The sequence below is a fragment of the Mesoplodon mirus genome, assembly GCF_964341445.2.
Source record: "Mesoplodon mirus genome assembly, chromosome: 6".
Taxonomy (NCBI): domain Eukaryota; kingdom Metazoa; phylum Chordata; class Mammalia; order Artiodactyla; family Ziphiidae; genus Mesoplodon; species Mesoplodon mirus.
The window spans coordinates 88,345,077-88,359,698 of record NC_138982.1 but is presented as its reverse complement, the minus strand read 5'-3'; the positions used below and the strand labels follow the sequence as shown (position 1 = coordinate 88,359,698).

Here is a 14,622-nt window from a genome sequence, read left to right as displayed (position 1 = left end):
AGAGATTATAGTTGAAAACTTCCCTAATATGGGAAAGGAAATAGTTAATCAAGTCCAGGAGGCACAGAGAGTCCCATACAGAATAAATCCAAGGAGAAATACGCCAAGACACATATTAATCAAACTGTCAAAAATTAAACACAAAGAAATCATATTAAAAGCAGCAAGGCAAAAACAACAAATAACACACAAGGGAATCCCCATCAGGATAACAGCTGATCTCTCAGCAGAAACTCTACAAGCCAGAAGGGAGTGGCAGGACATAATTAAAGTGATGAAGGAGAAAAACCTGCAACCAAGATTACTCTACCCAGCAAGGATCTCATTCAGATTTGATGGAGAAATTAAAACGTTTACAGACAAGCAAAAGCTGAGAGAATTCAGCACCACCAAACCAGCTTTACAACAAATGCTAAAGGAACTTCTCTAGGCAAGAAACACAACAGAAGTAAAAGACCTACAATAATGAACCCAAAACAATTAAGAAAATGGGAACAGGAACATACATATCAATAATTACCTTAAATGTAAATGGACTAAATGCTCCCACCAAAAGACACAGATTGGCTGAATGGATACAAAAACAAGACCCATATATATGCTGTCTACAAGAGACCCACTTCAGACCTAGAGACACATACAGACTGAAAGTAAGGGGATGGAAAAAGATATTCCATGCAAATGGAAACCAAAAGAAAGCTGGAGTAGCAATTCTCATATCAGACAAAATAGACTTTAAAATAAAGACTACTAGAAGAGACAAAGAAGGACACTACCTAATGATCAAGGGATCGATCCAAGAAGAAGATATAACAATTGTAAATATTTATGCACCCAACATAGGAGCACCTCAATACATAAGGCAAATACTAACAGCCATAAAAGGAGAAATTGACAGTAACACACTCATAGTAGGGGACTTTAACACCCCACTTTCACCAATGGACAGATCATCCAAAATGAAAATAAATAAGGAAACACAAGCTTTAAATGATACATTAAACAAGATGGACTTAATTGATATTTATAGGACATTCCATCCAAAAACAACAGAATACACATTTTTCTCAAGTGCTCATGGAACATTCTCCAGGATAGATCATATCTTGGGTCACAAATCAAGCCTTGGTAAATTTAAGAAAATTGAAATTGTATCAAGTATCTTTTCCGACCACAATGCTATGAGACTAGATATCAATTACAGGAAAAGATCTGTAAAAAATACAAACACATGGAGGCTAAACAATACACTACTTAATAACGAAGTGATCACTGAAGAAATCAAAGAGGAAATTAAAAAATACCTAGAAACAAATGACAATGGAGACACGACGACCCAAAACCTATGGGATGCAGCAAAAGCAGTTCTAAGAGGGAAGTTTATAGCAATACAAGCCCACCTTAAGAAACAGGAAACATCTCGAATAAACAACCTAACCTTGCACCTAAAGCAATTAGAGAAAGAAGAACAAAAACATCCCAAAGCTAGCAGAAGGAAAGAAATCATAAAAATCAGATCAGAAATAAATGAAAAAGAAATGAAGGAAACGATAGCAAAGATCAATAAAACTAAAAGCTGGTTCTTTGAGAAGATAAACAAAATTGATAAACCATTAGCCAGACTCATCAAGAAAAAAAGGGAGAAGACTCAAATCAATAGAATTAGAAATGAAAAAGGAGAAGTAACAACTGACACTGCAGAAATACAAAAGATCATGAGAGATTACTATAAGCAACTCTATGCCAATAAAATGGACAACCTGGAAGAAATGGACAAATTCTTAGAAATGCACAACCTGCCAAGACTGAATCAGGAAGAAATAGAAAATATGAACAGACCAATCACAAGCACTGAAATTGAAACTGTGATAAAAAATCTTCCAACAAACAAAAGCCCAGGACCAGATGGCTTCACAGGCGAATTCTATCAAGCATTTAGAGAAGAGCTAACACCTATCCTTCTCAAACTCTTCCAAAATATAGCAGAGGGAGGAACACTCCCAAACTCATTCTACGAGGCCACCATCACCTTGATACCAAAACCAGACAAGGATGTCACAAAGAAAGAAAACTACAGGCCAATATCACTGATGAACATAGATGCAAAAATCCTCAACAAAATACTAGCAAACAGAATCCAACAGCACATTAAAAGGATCATACACCATGATCAAGTGGGGTTTATTCCAGGAATGCAAGGATTCTTCAATATACGCAAATCAATCAACGTGATACACCATATTAACAAATTGAAGGAGAAAAACCATATGATCATCTCAATAGATGCAGAGAAAGCTTTCGACAAAATTCAACACCCATTTATGATAAAAACCCTGCAGAAAGTAGGCATAGAGGGAACTTTCCTCAACATAATAAAGGCCATATATGACAAACCCACAGCCAGCATCGTCCTCAATGGTGAAAAACTGAAACCATTTCCACTAAGATCAGGAACAAGACAAGGTTGCCCACTCTCACCACTCTTATTCAACCTAGTTTTGGAAGTTTTAGCCACAGCAATCAGAGAAGAAAAGGAAATAAAAGGAATCCAAATCGGAAAAGAAGAAGTAAAGCTGTCACTGTTTGCAGATGACATGATACTATACATAGAGAATCCTAAAGATGCTACCAGAAAACTACTAGAGCTAATCAATGAATTTGGTAAAGTTGCAGGATACAAAATTAATGCACAGAAATCTCTGGCATTCCTATATACTAATGATGAAAAATCTGAAAGTGAAATCAAGGAAACACTCCCATTTACCATTGCAACAAAAAGAATAAAATATCTAGGAATAAACCTACCTAAGGAGACAAAAGACCTGTATGCAGAAAATTATAAGACACTGATGAAAGAAATTAAAGATGATACAAATAGATGGAGAGATGTACCATGTTCTTGGATTGGAAGAATCAACATTGTGAAAATGACTCTACTACCCAAAGCCATCTACAGATTCAATGCAATCCCTATCAAACTACCACTGGCATTTTTCACAGAACTAGAACAAAAAATTTCACAATTTGTATGGAAACACAAAAGACCCCGAATAGCCAAAGCAATCTTGAGAACGAAAAATGGAGCTGGAGGAATCAGGCTCCCTGACTTCAGACTATACTACAAAGCTACAGTAATCAAGACAGTATGGTACTGGCACAAAAACAGAAAGATAGATCAATGGAACAGGATAGAAAGCCCAGAGATAAACCCACGGACATATGGTCACCTTATCTTTGATAAAGGAGGCAGGAATGTACAGTGGAGAAAGGACAGTCTCTTCAATAAGTGGTGTTGGGAAAACTGGACAGGTACATGTAAAAGTATGAGATTCGATCACTCCCTAACACCATACACAAAAATAAGCTCAAAATGGATTAAAGACCTAAATGTAAGGCCAGACACTATCAAACTCTTAGAGGAAAACATAGGCAGAACACTCTATGACATAAATCACAGCAAGATCCTTTTGGACCCACCTCCTAGAGAAATGGAAATAAAGACAAAAATAAACACATGGGACCTAATGAAACTTAAAAGCTTTTGCACAGCAAAGGAAACCATAAACAAGACCAAAAGACAACCCTCAGAATGGGAGAAAATATTTGCAAATGAAGCAACTGACAAAGGATTAATCTCCAAAATTTATAAGCAGCTCATGCAGCTCAATAACAAAAAAACAAACAACCCAATCCAAAAATGGGCAGAAGACCTAAATAGACATTTCTCCACAGAAGATATACAGACTGCCAACAAACACATGAAAGGATGCTCAACATCTTTACTCATTAGAGAAATGCAAATCAAAACTACAATGAGATATCATCTCACACCAGTCAGAATGGCCATCATCAAAAAATCTAGAAACAATAAATGCTGGAGAGGGTGTGGAAAAAAGGGAACACTCTTGCACTGCTGGTGGGAATGTGAATTGGTACAGCCGCTATGGAGAACGGTATGGAGGTTCCTTAAAAAACTACAAATAGAACTACCATATGACCCAGCAATCCCACTACTGGGCATATACCCCGAGAAAACCATAATTCAAAAAGAGACATGTACCAAAATGTTCATAGCAGCCCTATTTACAATAGCCCGGAGATGGAAACAACCTAAGTGTCCATCATCGGATGAATGGATAAAGAAGATGTGGCACATATATACAATGGAATATTACTCAGCCATAAAAAGAAATGAAATTGAGCTATTTGTAATGAGGTGGATAGACCTAGAGTCTGTCATACAGAGTGAAGTAAGTCAGAAAGAGAAAGACAAATACTGTATGCTAACACATATATATGGAATTTAAGAAAAAAAAATGTCATGAAGAACCTAGGGGTAAAACAGGAATAAAGACACAGACCTACTAGAGAATGGACTTGAGGATATGGGGAGGGGGAAGGGTAAGCTGTGACAAAGTGAAAGAGCGGCATGGACATATATACACTACCAAACGTAAGATAGATAGCTAGTGGGAAGCAGCCGCATAGCACAGGGAGATCAGCTCGGTGCTTTGTGACCGCCTGGAGGGGTGGGATAGGGAGGGTGGGAGGGAGACGCAAAAGGGAGGGGATATGGAAACATATGTATATGTATAACTGATTAAATTTGTTATAAGGCAAAAAAAAAAAAAGTTACAATATTGAAGAGCTAAAGCAATTAAAGTAACAAATTTCCATAAAAAAAAAAAAAAAAAAAAAAGAAACGAAATTGAGTTATTTGTAGTGAGGTGGATGGACCTAGAGTCTGTCATACAGAGTGAAGTCAGAAAGAGAAAAACATATCGTATGCTAACACATATATATGGAATCTAAAAAAAAAAAAAAAAAAGGTTCTGACAAACCCAGGACAGGAATAAAGACGCAGATGTAGAGAATGGGCTTGAGGACATGGGGAAGGGGAAGGGGAAGTTGGGATGAAGTGAGAGAGTAGCATTGACATATACACACTACCAAATGTAAAACAGATAACTAGTGGGAAGCAGCTGTGTAGCACAGGGAGATCAGCTCAGTGCTTTGTGACCACCTAGAGGGGTGGGATAGGAAGGTTGGGAATATGGGGATGTCTGTATACATACAGCTGATTCACTTTGTTATAGAGCAGAAACTAACACACCATTGTAAAGCAATTATATTCCAATAAAGATGTTAAAAAAAAATCCACTTTTGTTTTATGCATTAGGCACCCTCGTAAAGATTTCAATTGGAAAAAAAGATCTTCTGATTTATGCCACCTAGTGGTGATTGAGATAAATATGACTGCTGGCTTAAAAAAAAAAGATTTGACGGTTATCTGTACTATAAATAAGGCTTAACTGGGAGAAAAATGTTGACAATGTGACAACATCTATTACTTCATATCATTTAGATTACAGGTATTCAAAAATAGGATATTTCAGTAAAATCAGTTTGGAAGATTAATTCAAATAAAGCCAGAAGAGTAGCTTGCTGCCTACATGAGCAAGCAGGATATCTGATGTGTATTCTAAGATGACACCCATGTTTACATCTCTCTAATATGCAATATCAAACACCACCTTAATTCTATCAAGATTTTCATTATGAAGAGTTCCTTAAAACACAAAAATTGGGTTACAATTGGAAAAGTGGTAAAAATAAAGGGGCACTGAAGGTAAGGCGAGTATTCTTGAATGATGAGGAATACAAACCAAGAAACAAACCAAGAAACCTTTGTTCCTTAGAGGCAGGGTTAGCCACTCCCACTACGTGCAAGATGGAAAGAAAGGGGATGAGGGGGCAATGTGGGGTACGAAGAGAATGTAACAGGAGTCCTCAAAGGGCCTGGGTTCTACTCTTTGGCTCTCAGCAGGTGTCCCTGAGTAGAACCACACTTAACCTTTCTGAACTCCCAGACCCGTATCTGTAAACTGATGTGATACAACAAAGGGATCCCTTTAAATTCTAATATTCTATCAGGCAATCACCATAGGAAAAATATTCCTGAATCCTTAATAAAAAAAATAACTTTGGTGATACCAACTTAGTAAAACAATCCAGAAACAAAATAAGTAACAGCACTTAACACATTTCCTGGCACACAGTAAGTACTTCATCAATATTAACTACTAGCAGATAGGAGACTTAGGGAGATGGTCAGAGAGGGGAAACAAAAGGAACAGAAAGAAGAAGGGAAGGTGAGTCTAGCATGCAGTATTTTCTAGCCCCAGCTCTCACATTATTACACATCTAAATACCTTCCTCATAAGTGTGAACCAAAAATACTCATCATTCTGTATGAGATACTTCTACACTTAAAGAATTATCATCTTTTGATAAGAAGCAAGAAAAGCGGTCTCTTTACACTCATTTTTATTAAACAAATAAGGCTGGTAGAGGAACTTTTTTTATTTAATGCATAAACATGTAATTCTCTTTATTAGAGAAATTGTACATATTGGTGAATATGGTCAATGGTCACATCTATGGGTTAATTCTTTAAAAATCAGAACCAATAATTAGGATAGATTCTATGCTCTCTTTGTTACATTGTGAAGTGTCTTGTGTAGTCATATTCTATTGTTGGAATGACAGCTTGTACAAATTTCAAGAAAATTAGAAGATACCTAAAGGTCTTTAGCTAAGGAAAACAGATTGGTAAATAGTTCTATATTTAAGCTAACATTGTAAATATCCATTTTATTAAGTAATAACTCCTCAGAAAAAATACAGAAGACAAAATCTTAAATCAAGTATATTATATTAAAAAAATTCATTCATGCAATTGGTGTCTATTCAGCATGAGGCTCTCTATAAGAATGACTGACCCGGCCGCATTTAATATTTGCATGTAAGACTTCTTAATGAGTACAAGTTCATATTAGCCCAAATATTTTAATATAAAAATAAAGACAAGGTTGTACATGTTTAAATGAGTGGGAGATGGTCTTTTTATTGCCTGTAAGTTTGCTAGAGTATGTTAGAAAATGAGACAGTGTAAAGAATATAAAAATACTGAAGGAAAAGAACAAAAAATAAGTAAAAACCCTCCATAAGGAATGATTCTTGGTTAGTATATGTACTTGCCATACACTATACTGGAATAGTCTTTAATAAATCTGCTATACTGGGATGTCTTTAATAAATTTCTGAATTTTTTTCTATGTTCCACTGCACTTGGAAACATTAAGAGATTAATTTTTTTCAGGGGAATTGATGACAATTATGAATTATATAGAGAGTCTTCCAAGTTGCTACACAGCTTCCAAAACAGAGATAAATGCTCAAATTATGCATAATAGAATTTTAAGAGTAATTCTGGTTTGGACCAAAAGTTCTTAGTTTGTTTCAGTATCAAATCAGCCCAATGTTTCTCTGAGGCACACATTCTATTAGCAATGCTTAGTTTATCTGTAGTTCCAAGACAGTGGTGACCCCTCAGTCTACATCTAACACTGAGTGGCAGGAACCACCAAGTCAAATGTCAATCTAGCATCAAACTAATTCAAGCTCTTTGGTATTTAAATCATTGATTCTTGACTGCTTTTGATGAATCCATGCTATGGGTACGTGTATTTCAGGATCCAGTAGTTTACTTAATTCCTCTTGTCAACCCCAGAGAAATAAAGAGGGGCTCTTATCTGGAGAAAAATGAAAATACTACATTTGAAGACTACCTGAAATAGATTTCAGGTGCTTTACTTTTTAATTAACCTATTTATTTAATCTGAATTCTTTCTTTGCTTCACAGAGACCTCAGACTGACAAAACCCAACTTTACTTTTACCTGATAGAAAAGTACGTTTTTGATAACATGTTAAATCAGAAATATACTTGAAAAGATATTCATGTGTTATCCTCTAAATTCACAGGTTATTCATCTTTCATCAACAGATTAAGCACTTTGAGTTTCTTTTCCATAAAGAGTTCACAGTTGAGGAACTGCATACTCTCAGCCACTGCCTCAACAAACAAAAGCACTTGGCAAGCTGCTACCTAGACGTACATATTGCTCTGAAGCTCTGTAACAAGGCAGAGCTAACTGGTGCACACAGGGACATGTGCTTATCAACTGAACAAGGCCAGAACTATCACAATGTAACATTTTCTAAATAAATTAAGGACTCCCACTAAGACTTACAGATAAGCAAGGCTAAAATAAGTTATACTACTGTGCGTTAAAGTTTATACTAAATTTCCCGAAAAGGGGGAAAAAAAAATCCCAGAAGCAATTTGCCTCTAGTCGCATACACAGGTAAGGATACATATGAACACCAAGTTCTCCCCCTCCTTCTGCAACAGTCTCAATGATTTTCTTCATCACCTCAGCATGCCTAAAAGCAAAAGAACACATCTTATTAGTATAGATCAATTGGATCAAAGTAGGAAAAGCAAGTTTTTGTTTGTGAAGAAACCTACGTTATTACAGTCCGTGAATTAATTTTAATATATAACAGTACTATTGTAAAATATTCTCCTCCCTACTCCCCAACAAGCCAGATTGTTGAGTCATGCAGACAGTTTTATTGTAGCCATGGTAGTCACAAATGAACACAATGGGACTAGTTAGCTTTCCTATAATGGGGGTGGAAGGGGGGTAGGGCAGAAAATCAGAGAAAGGGAAATCATGCCAGGGCATAAATGCAGAGCAAGGGCTTTCTGCTCTGAGAAACAAAAAAGAATCTAAACAGGCAAATTCAAAAAAGCTACATGGTAACAGCTGGTCAAAAAAAACACAAAGATATTTATAAGGCTGTGATTTTGACTGTTTAAATGTTTAACAGAGAGTAAACCAAAACTGAATTAAAGAAAAGCCAACTGGTCAGAGTTAAGAGGTTTATGTATATATATTTTTTCAGATTAAAATTATCTGATTCTATTTAGAAAAAACTTTTTGGCTTTATATAAAGAAGGATATTTATCTTAAGTTTTCCACAAATTTTTCTGTGGCCAACTGGTGAATCTCCTATGCTATAGAAAAAGGTGGCATCAAAGTAATTGCCTGAGCATATAATTGAGAAAAGGGCACTGTACAAAAGAAATGAACTTTTACACATATCTTGGCTTAAATAACACCGCTTCGATTTTTATAAGTACAACCTTCATGAAAGAGGCAGTCAACTTAAAAGATGAGAATAAATGTATTGGCACTGAGAATATGAAGACATAATCTGAGGCAGCCAACGGCAAGGCCTAAAATGCCCTTGCTGTCTCATTTTACAGGCCCCCAGCTTTTTTTGGCCTTATTTACATTATATTCCATAATACAGTCATTTACTAAAATGTTTAACATCACTAGTTAAATTACTTATCTCTTTTTCCCACTGAGTAAAGTTTATACTTCAGAAAGAGACTTGCCTCAGTTTGATAAGCTCTGTCCTAAACTCTCAAGCCATAAGAGGAACCAAAAAAATAACTCTCAAAAGTGAAAACCTTTTAGATTAGATAATTTTTTTTTTTTTTTTTTTGCGGTACGCGGGCCTCTCACTGTTGTGGCCCCTCCCGTTGTGGAGCACAGGCTCCAGACGCGCAGGCTCAGCGGCCATGGCTCACGGGCCCAGCCGCTCCACGGCATGTGGGATCCTCCCAGACCGGGGCACGAACCCGTGTCCCCTGCATAGGCAGGCGGACTCTCAACCACTGCGCCACCAGGGAAGCCCTAGATTAGATAATTTTAGGTAGTTTTAGTTTTAAACTAATGACTCTTGAAATACTTTTCATAGTTAGCATTATTAACACTCTTAACATAAACAAACTTGAAAAATGAACTAGACTTCCTATGGGATAGGTTTTTGGAATAAAAAGGTTGTTAAAAATGAGAAGAAAATATTAAAGGATTTTTTAAAACAAGACTGTTGCCTCTAATTAGTCAATAGAATATCAGAGTTTTCATCTGAAAAATTCTGTTACCAAAATTGCTCAATGATTTGTAGAAGTTACCCATTAGAAACAACTGAAAGAATTTAGCATGTAACTTTTTTTAAGGAAAATTCTAAACAGATCATATATATAGATTCAGTTTCACTTACTTGGCCCTGTGAAAATACATTAATACAAAGAAATCCCAAATTATAAAATGTACTTGATTTGGTAGGGCTGAAAACCTCTTAATTGAAAAGTAAAGGAATACAAATTCTACATACATCTCCCTTCACTAACCAATAAAAAGAGATAAATAGGTCACCTAGAAAAAGCACAAAGTTAACTTTACATTGCACGTTCGCACAAACATATATCACAATAGAGCAAACTGTGTCTAAATGATTAGTACTTTTTAATCTAAAAAGGATCTTCGAAAGTATTCTTGGAGCTAATAACAGGAGTGAAATCACAAAGATCTATACTATAACTAAATACACACAAAGGACAAAAATTATTCCTAATGAATTTAAACTTAAAGGAAATTGGTAAGGTTTTTTTTTTCTTTGTCTTATATATTATTTAAGCACAAAAACATTCCTAAGGAAGACAAAAGAGAATTTTATTTATTAAGTAAATTTTTTCTGTTCGGGCACCATGTTTATACAGACTCCCAAGTAGTAAATCCATGAAGTATACACACACACACACACACACACACACATATGCAAATACACACACACAGACACACCTGCATGGGTGAACTGAACACATAGGAGGTGGTGGAAGATGAGGGTGATTTTCAATGGTCACTGTTTTCTTCACATGATCTTGACTGATGTCTTCATACATGTGCTCAACTGTTAAAGGCTGCCGTTGCTAAAACCATAAAAAGTACTTTGAAATTACCGTTTAAAAACTTTTAGGCCTAAACTTCAGGGTTTATACTTATCCCCACCTCCCACATCACTTGCAGTTCTGAATTCTATACTATTTAGAATCACCAGATTATTTTGGGCAAAGGATTTATTTATACCAAGTAGGGAGGGAGGGAGGAGAGAGTCTGTCCATCAAGGCTATGTGACATCAGCCACCATCTAATACAGAAAAGATCCCACAAGGCAGGTTCATGGCTATCAAAACATTTTATAACATCTTTTAGGCCAATTTTGTTTTATTTTCTTGTTTCCCATTTATAGTCATTGGAATGACAGGTTAAACAATTTTATTTCAGTTATCCTTTAATTCAATTAAGTGAAATTCTTAAGGAAAAAAACTACATGCAATATGATCATTCTGCAAATGCCTATATATCCAATAGATATAATCCCAAACAAAATTTAGTACAACAAACCAACTTCAATTTTCCTCACTTTTTTTTTTTTTTTTTTTTTTGCGGTACGCAGGCCTCTCACTGCTGTGGCCTCTCCCGTTGCGGAGCACAGGCTCCAGACGCACAGGCCCAGCAACCATGGCTCACGGGCCCAGCCGCTCCGTGGCATGTGGGATCTTCCCGGACGAGGACACGAACCCATGTCCCCTGCATCGGCAGGCGGACTCTCAACCACTGTGCCACCAGGGAAGCCCTTCCTCACATTTTGAAGGGATAAATAAGCTCAGGGACCAAGAAATAAATGTAAGAGATTATTTCTGTTTAATTCTTAGCAGTGGTGTTGTTACAATGAATAATTCACAGTTTCTTCAAAATAAGAATCAAACTCAACATTAATCACAAAATTATAAAACAAATGATTTGTAAAATTTAAAAGGCAGAAGTATATATATCCATGGGCCTAATGACAAAAGAATTCAACACAAAAATTTTAAATATTTACATTACAATGTCTTTATTTTTACCTCATCATAGCCGAACAACCATAGTCGTGGTGTCTGGTAATATTTATCATAAGTGATGTAAAGGTCATAAGTTCTGGTTTGCAAAATAGCATCTTCACCTCCAGCATCAGTTTTAGCTTTACAAGCTTCTACTAGTTTCCTTGTATCTAGAGTAGCCTGGTAATAGTGGAGAAAAATTTACAACCATTAAAATCACTATGAATGTCATGTTTTAGAAAATCTATTTTTCCCATCTCATATATTTTTTATTCAACAGCATATATAGCAAAATTTAAAGCTAAAATGTTATATACTGTAAGCAATGTACACATATTAAAAACTTATTTGATAGATCAAGATATTAAGAACACTAATCTCCAAGTTTACTCATTAAAAAAAAGAAAAAATTTGATTTACAAACCTCATCTGTTTCCAACAATCCACTCTCTTCATATTCTGTTTAAAAAAGCAACAAAAGATTAATCAAGTTCAAAGTAATTTCCTAAACCAAATTACATATTACTTCAGCGTATCATTCAAAACCTAGGTTTTTGCTTTTGTTCTGACTGAAGATATTGAATAAACATGAGGGAGCTAATTCTATACTTCTAAAGCAGCAGACACTTTACCTGACAAAGCCAGAGAAACTTTGCAGGCTTAAGGCTTGGTCTGTGCTACAACAGTCTATTACTAATACCAACTGGCACAATAATACTGTAGAGCCCTAGGTGACTCCATAAGGTACACAAGGCTATTTATAGAATTGCATAAAACGTGCTCATTAAAGTCATCACTGACTTCCACTTAGCTGAATCCAGTGGTAAATTCCCAGTTTTCATCTTAATTGACCTCTCAGGAACATCTGGCATGATTTATTCCCTCTTCCTTGGAACGTTTTCTTTCCTCAGCCTTTAAGATACTACATTTTCCTGGCTTTCCTCCCACCTCGCTAGCTTCTCCTTCACTATCTCCTATGCTGGTTCCCCTTCATCATCTACAGTAACTACGGCCTCAGTTTTTGGACCTTGTCTCTTCTTTATCCACACTTACTCCCTTGATGATTTCATCTAGCCCCAATGGCTTTAAATGCTGATGACTCTTAAATTTATTCCGACTGCAAACATGGATACTTAATTGTTTACTTATGACTCCAATGAATGACTAAGGAGCAGAGCAAATATCACATGTCAAAAACTGAGCTCCTGGGCTTCCCTGGTGGCGCAGTGGTGGAGAGTCCGCCTGCCGATGCAGGGGACACGGGTTCATGCCCCGGTCCAGGAGGATCCCACATGCCGCAGAGCGGCTGGGCCCGTGAGCCGTGGCCGCTGAGCCTGTGTGTCCGGAGCCTGTGCTCCGCAACGGGAGAGGCCACAACAGTGAGAGGCCCGCGTATCACAAAAAAAAAAATACAAAAAAAAAACTGAGCTCCTGACTCCCCCTCCAAAGCCATTCATTCACTCCTACAGTTTTCCCCATCTCAATAATGACATCTTTCCAGACGTTTGGGTCAAAAACCTTGGAGTCACACTTGAGTACTCTCTCTCCCTCATGTCACATCCAATCCAGCAACAAATCCTTTTTCGGTCCTACCCCCAAAATATGTCCAGAATCTGCAGTTTCTCATCACTTCGAATTCCTACTCGAGTCCATGCCACAGTCATTTCTTGCCTAGATTATCAAAATAGCCACCTAACTGTTGTCCCTGTCCTTTCACTCTATTCTCAACACTGCAGTCACAGTGATTCTGTTGAGATGTTAAATCTCATTCTCAGTTGTTCCTCTACTTAGAAAAACCCTCCAATGGCTTCTTGTCTCACTCTGAGTTAAAGCCAGGGCCCTACACGATCTGGTCCCCGGGTTACCTCTCTGACTCCATGCTTTATTACTCTCCTCTCTCCTCTCTAGACATAGGAGCCTCCTTGCAGTATTTTATACAAGCCACACATGCTCCCACTTCAGGGCCTTTGCACTCTTCCTCAGATATCCAAATAGCTTATCCGTTCACTTCCTGCCAGGCTTCACTTAAAAGGCATACCCTCAGTGAGGTTCTTCCCTGACTAACCTATTTAAAAATTACAACACTCATCGTACTACAAGACTCCCGATCCCCTCCCACCTTTATTTTTCTCCCTAACACTTATAACCATCTAAGACAATATGTTTTGCTTATCTACTGTTTTTTGTCTGTGTCCCCTAAACCAAATATTAGCTCCGTGAGATCATGTCTACTGCTTTATCTCCAGCACCAAATACAGTATCTGATACATAGATACTGTATTGCTTGATAAATATTTGATAATGAAATGATGATAAATATTTGATGGATGAAAATTAACTGTTATATTAGATACCAACAGCACTGTTTTTAAGCAAAATTCCATATATAGCAATTGTTTCTTTAACTCTATCCAAGGGAAATGTAACTAACATACTAAAAGCCTGCCAGATATTTAAGGCAGTCCCACAGCTTGTACTCTAAAAACAGTGCTTTATTCATAAGGTTCCCCACTCCAACCGGGACAACTGTATGCCATTCAGAGACAAATGGAACCCAGAAAGAGTATTTGTGTAAGAAGGTGGTTCTGATAATTATGAGATATCCACGTGGAAGTGAAACTAAACAAGTAGATGTGAAGTTCAGGAGATCTGGGTTGGGGGTTTAGACATGGATGTCTTGAGCACAGAAATGGTATATGAGGTTGCTGTGAGCAATTTCGGTTACAAGTAACTCATTTGGATTTCCTCAAAGAATAGTAGGAGTACACAATGGAAATAAGGACAAGACTCTTACTAGAATTCAGGAACAGATATACAGCCAGGTTTCACAGAAACTCAAAAGTAATTTAGGAAACAAAACTGAAAAAGGTACTTTTAAGTAAAGGCTACTCTGGTTGATTAGGCTATGCTGTCACCTCCTCATCATCGAACACCACTTGCCATTATGGTGCTTCAACTCTACTGACACTACCTTCT

General features: G+C 36.8%; 1 protein-coding gene across 1 annotated transcript in view; it reads right to left on the bottom strand.

Annotated features, from left to right (window-relative positions):
• Positions 1–6,339: 6,339 nt before the first annotated feature.
• ATG3 (autophagy related 3) overlaps positions 6,340–14,622 on the bottom strand; it is a 29,378-nt gene continuing 21,095 nt past the window's right edge. Inside the window, exons 8-12 of the mRNA XM_082624916.1 lie at positions 12,071–12,105; positions 11,671–11,826; positions 10,565–10,692; positions 8,220–8,288; positions 6,340–6,581 (exon numbers count right to left, since the gene is read on the bottom strand). Coding sequence (XP_082481042.1) covers positions 6,500–6,581; positions 8,220–8,288; positions 10,565–10,692; positions 11,671–11,826; positions 12,071–12,105 — 470 coding nt within the window. The 3' untranslated portion in view covers positions 6,340–6,499. The remainder of the gene's footprint in view (positions 6,582–8,219; positions 8,289–10,564; positions 10,693–11,670; positions 11,827–12,070; positions 12,106–14,622) is intronic.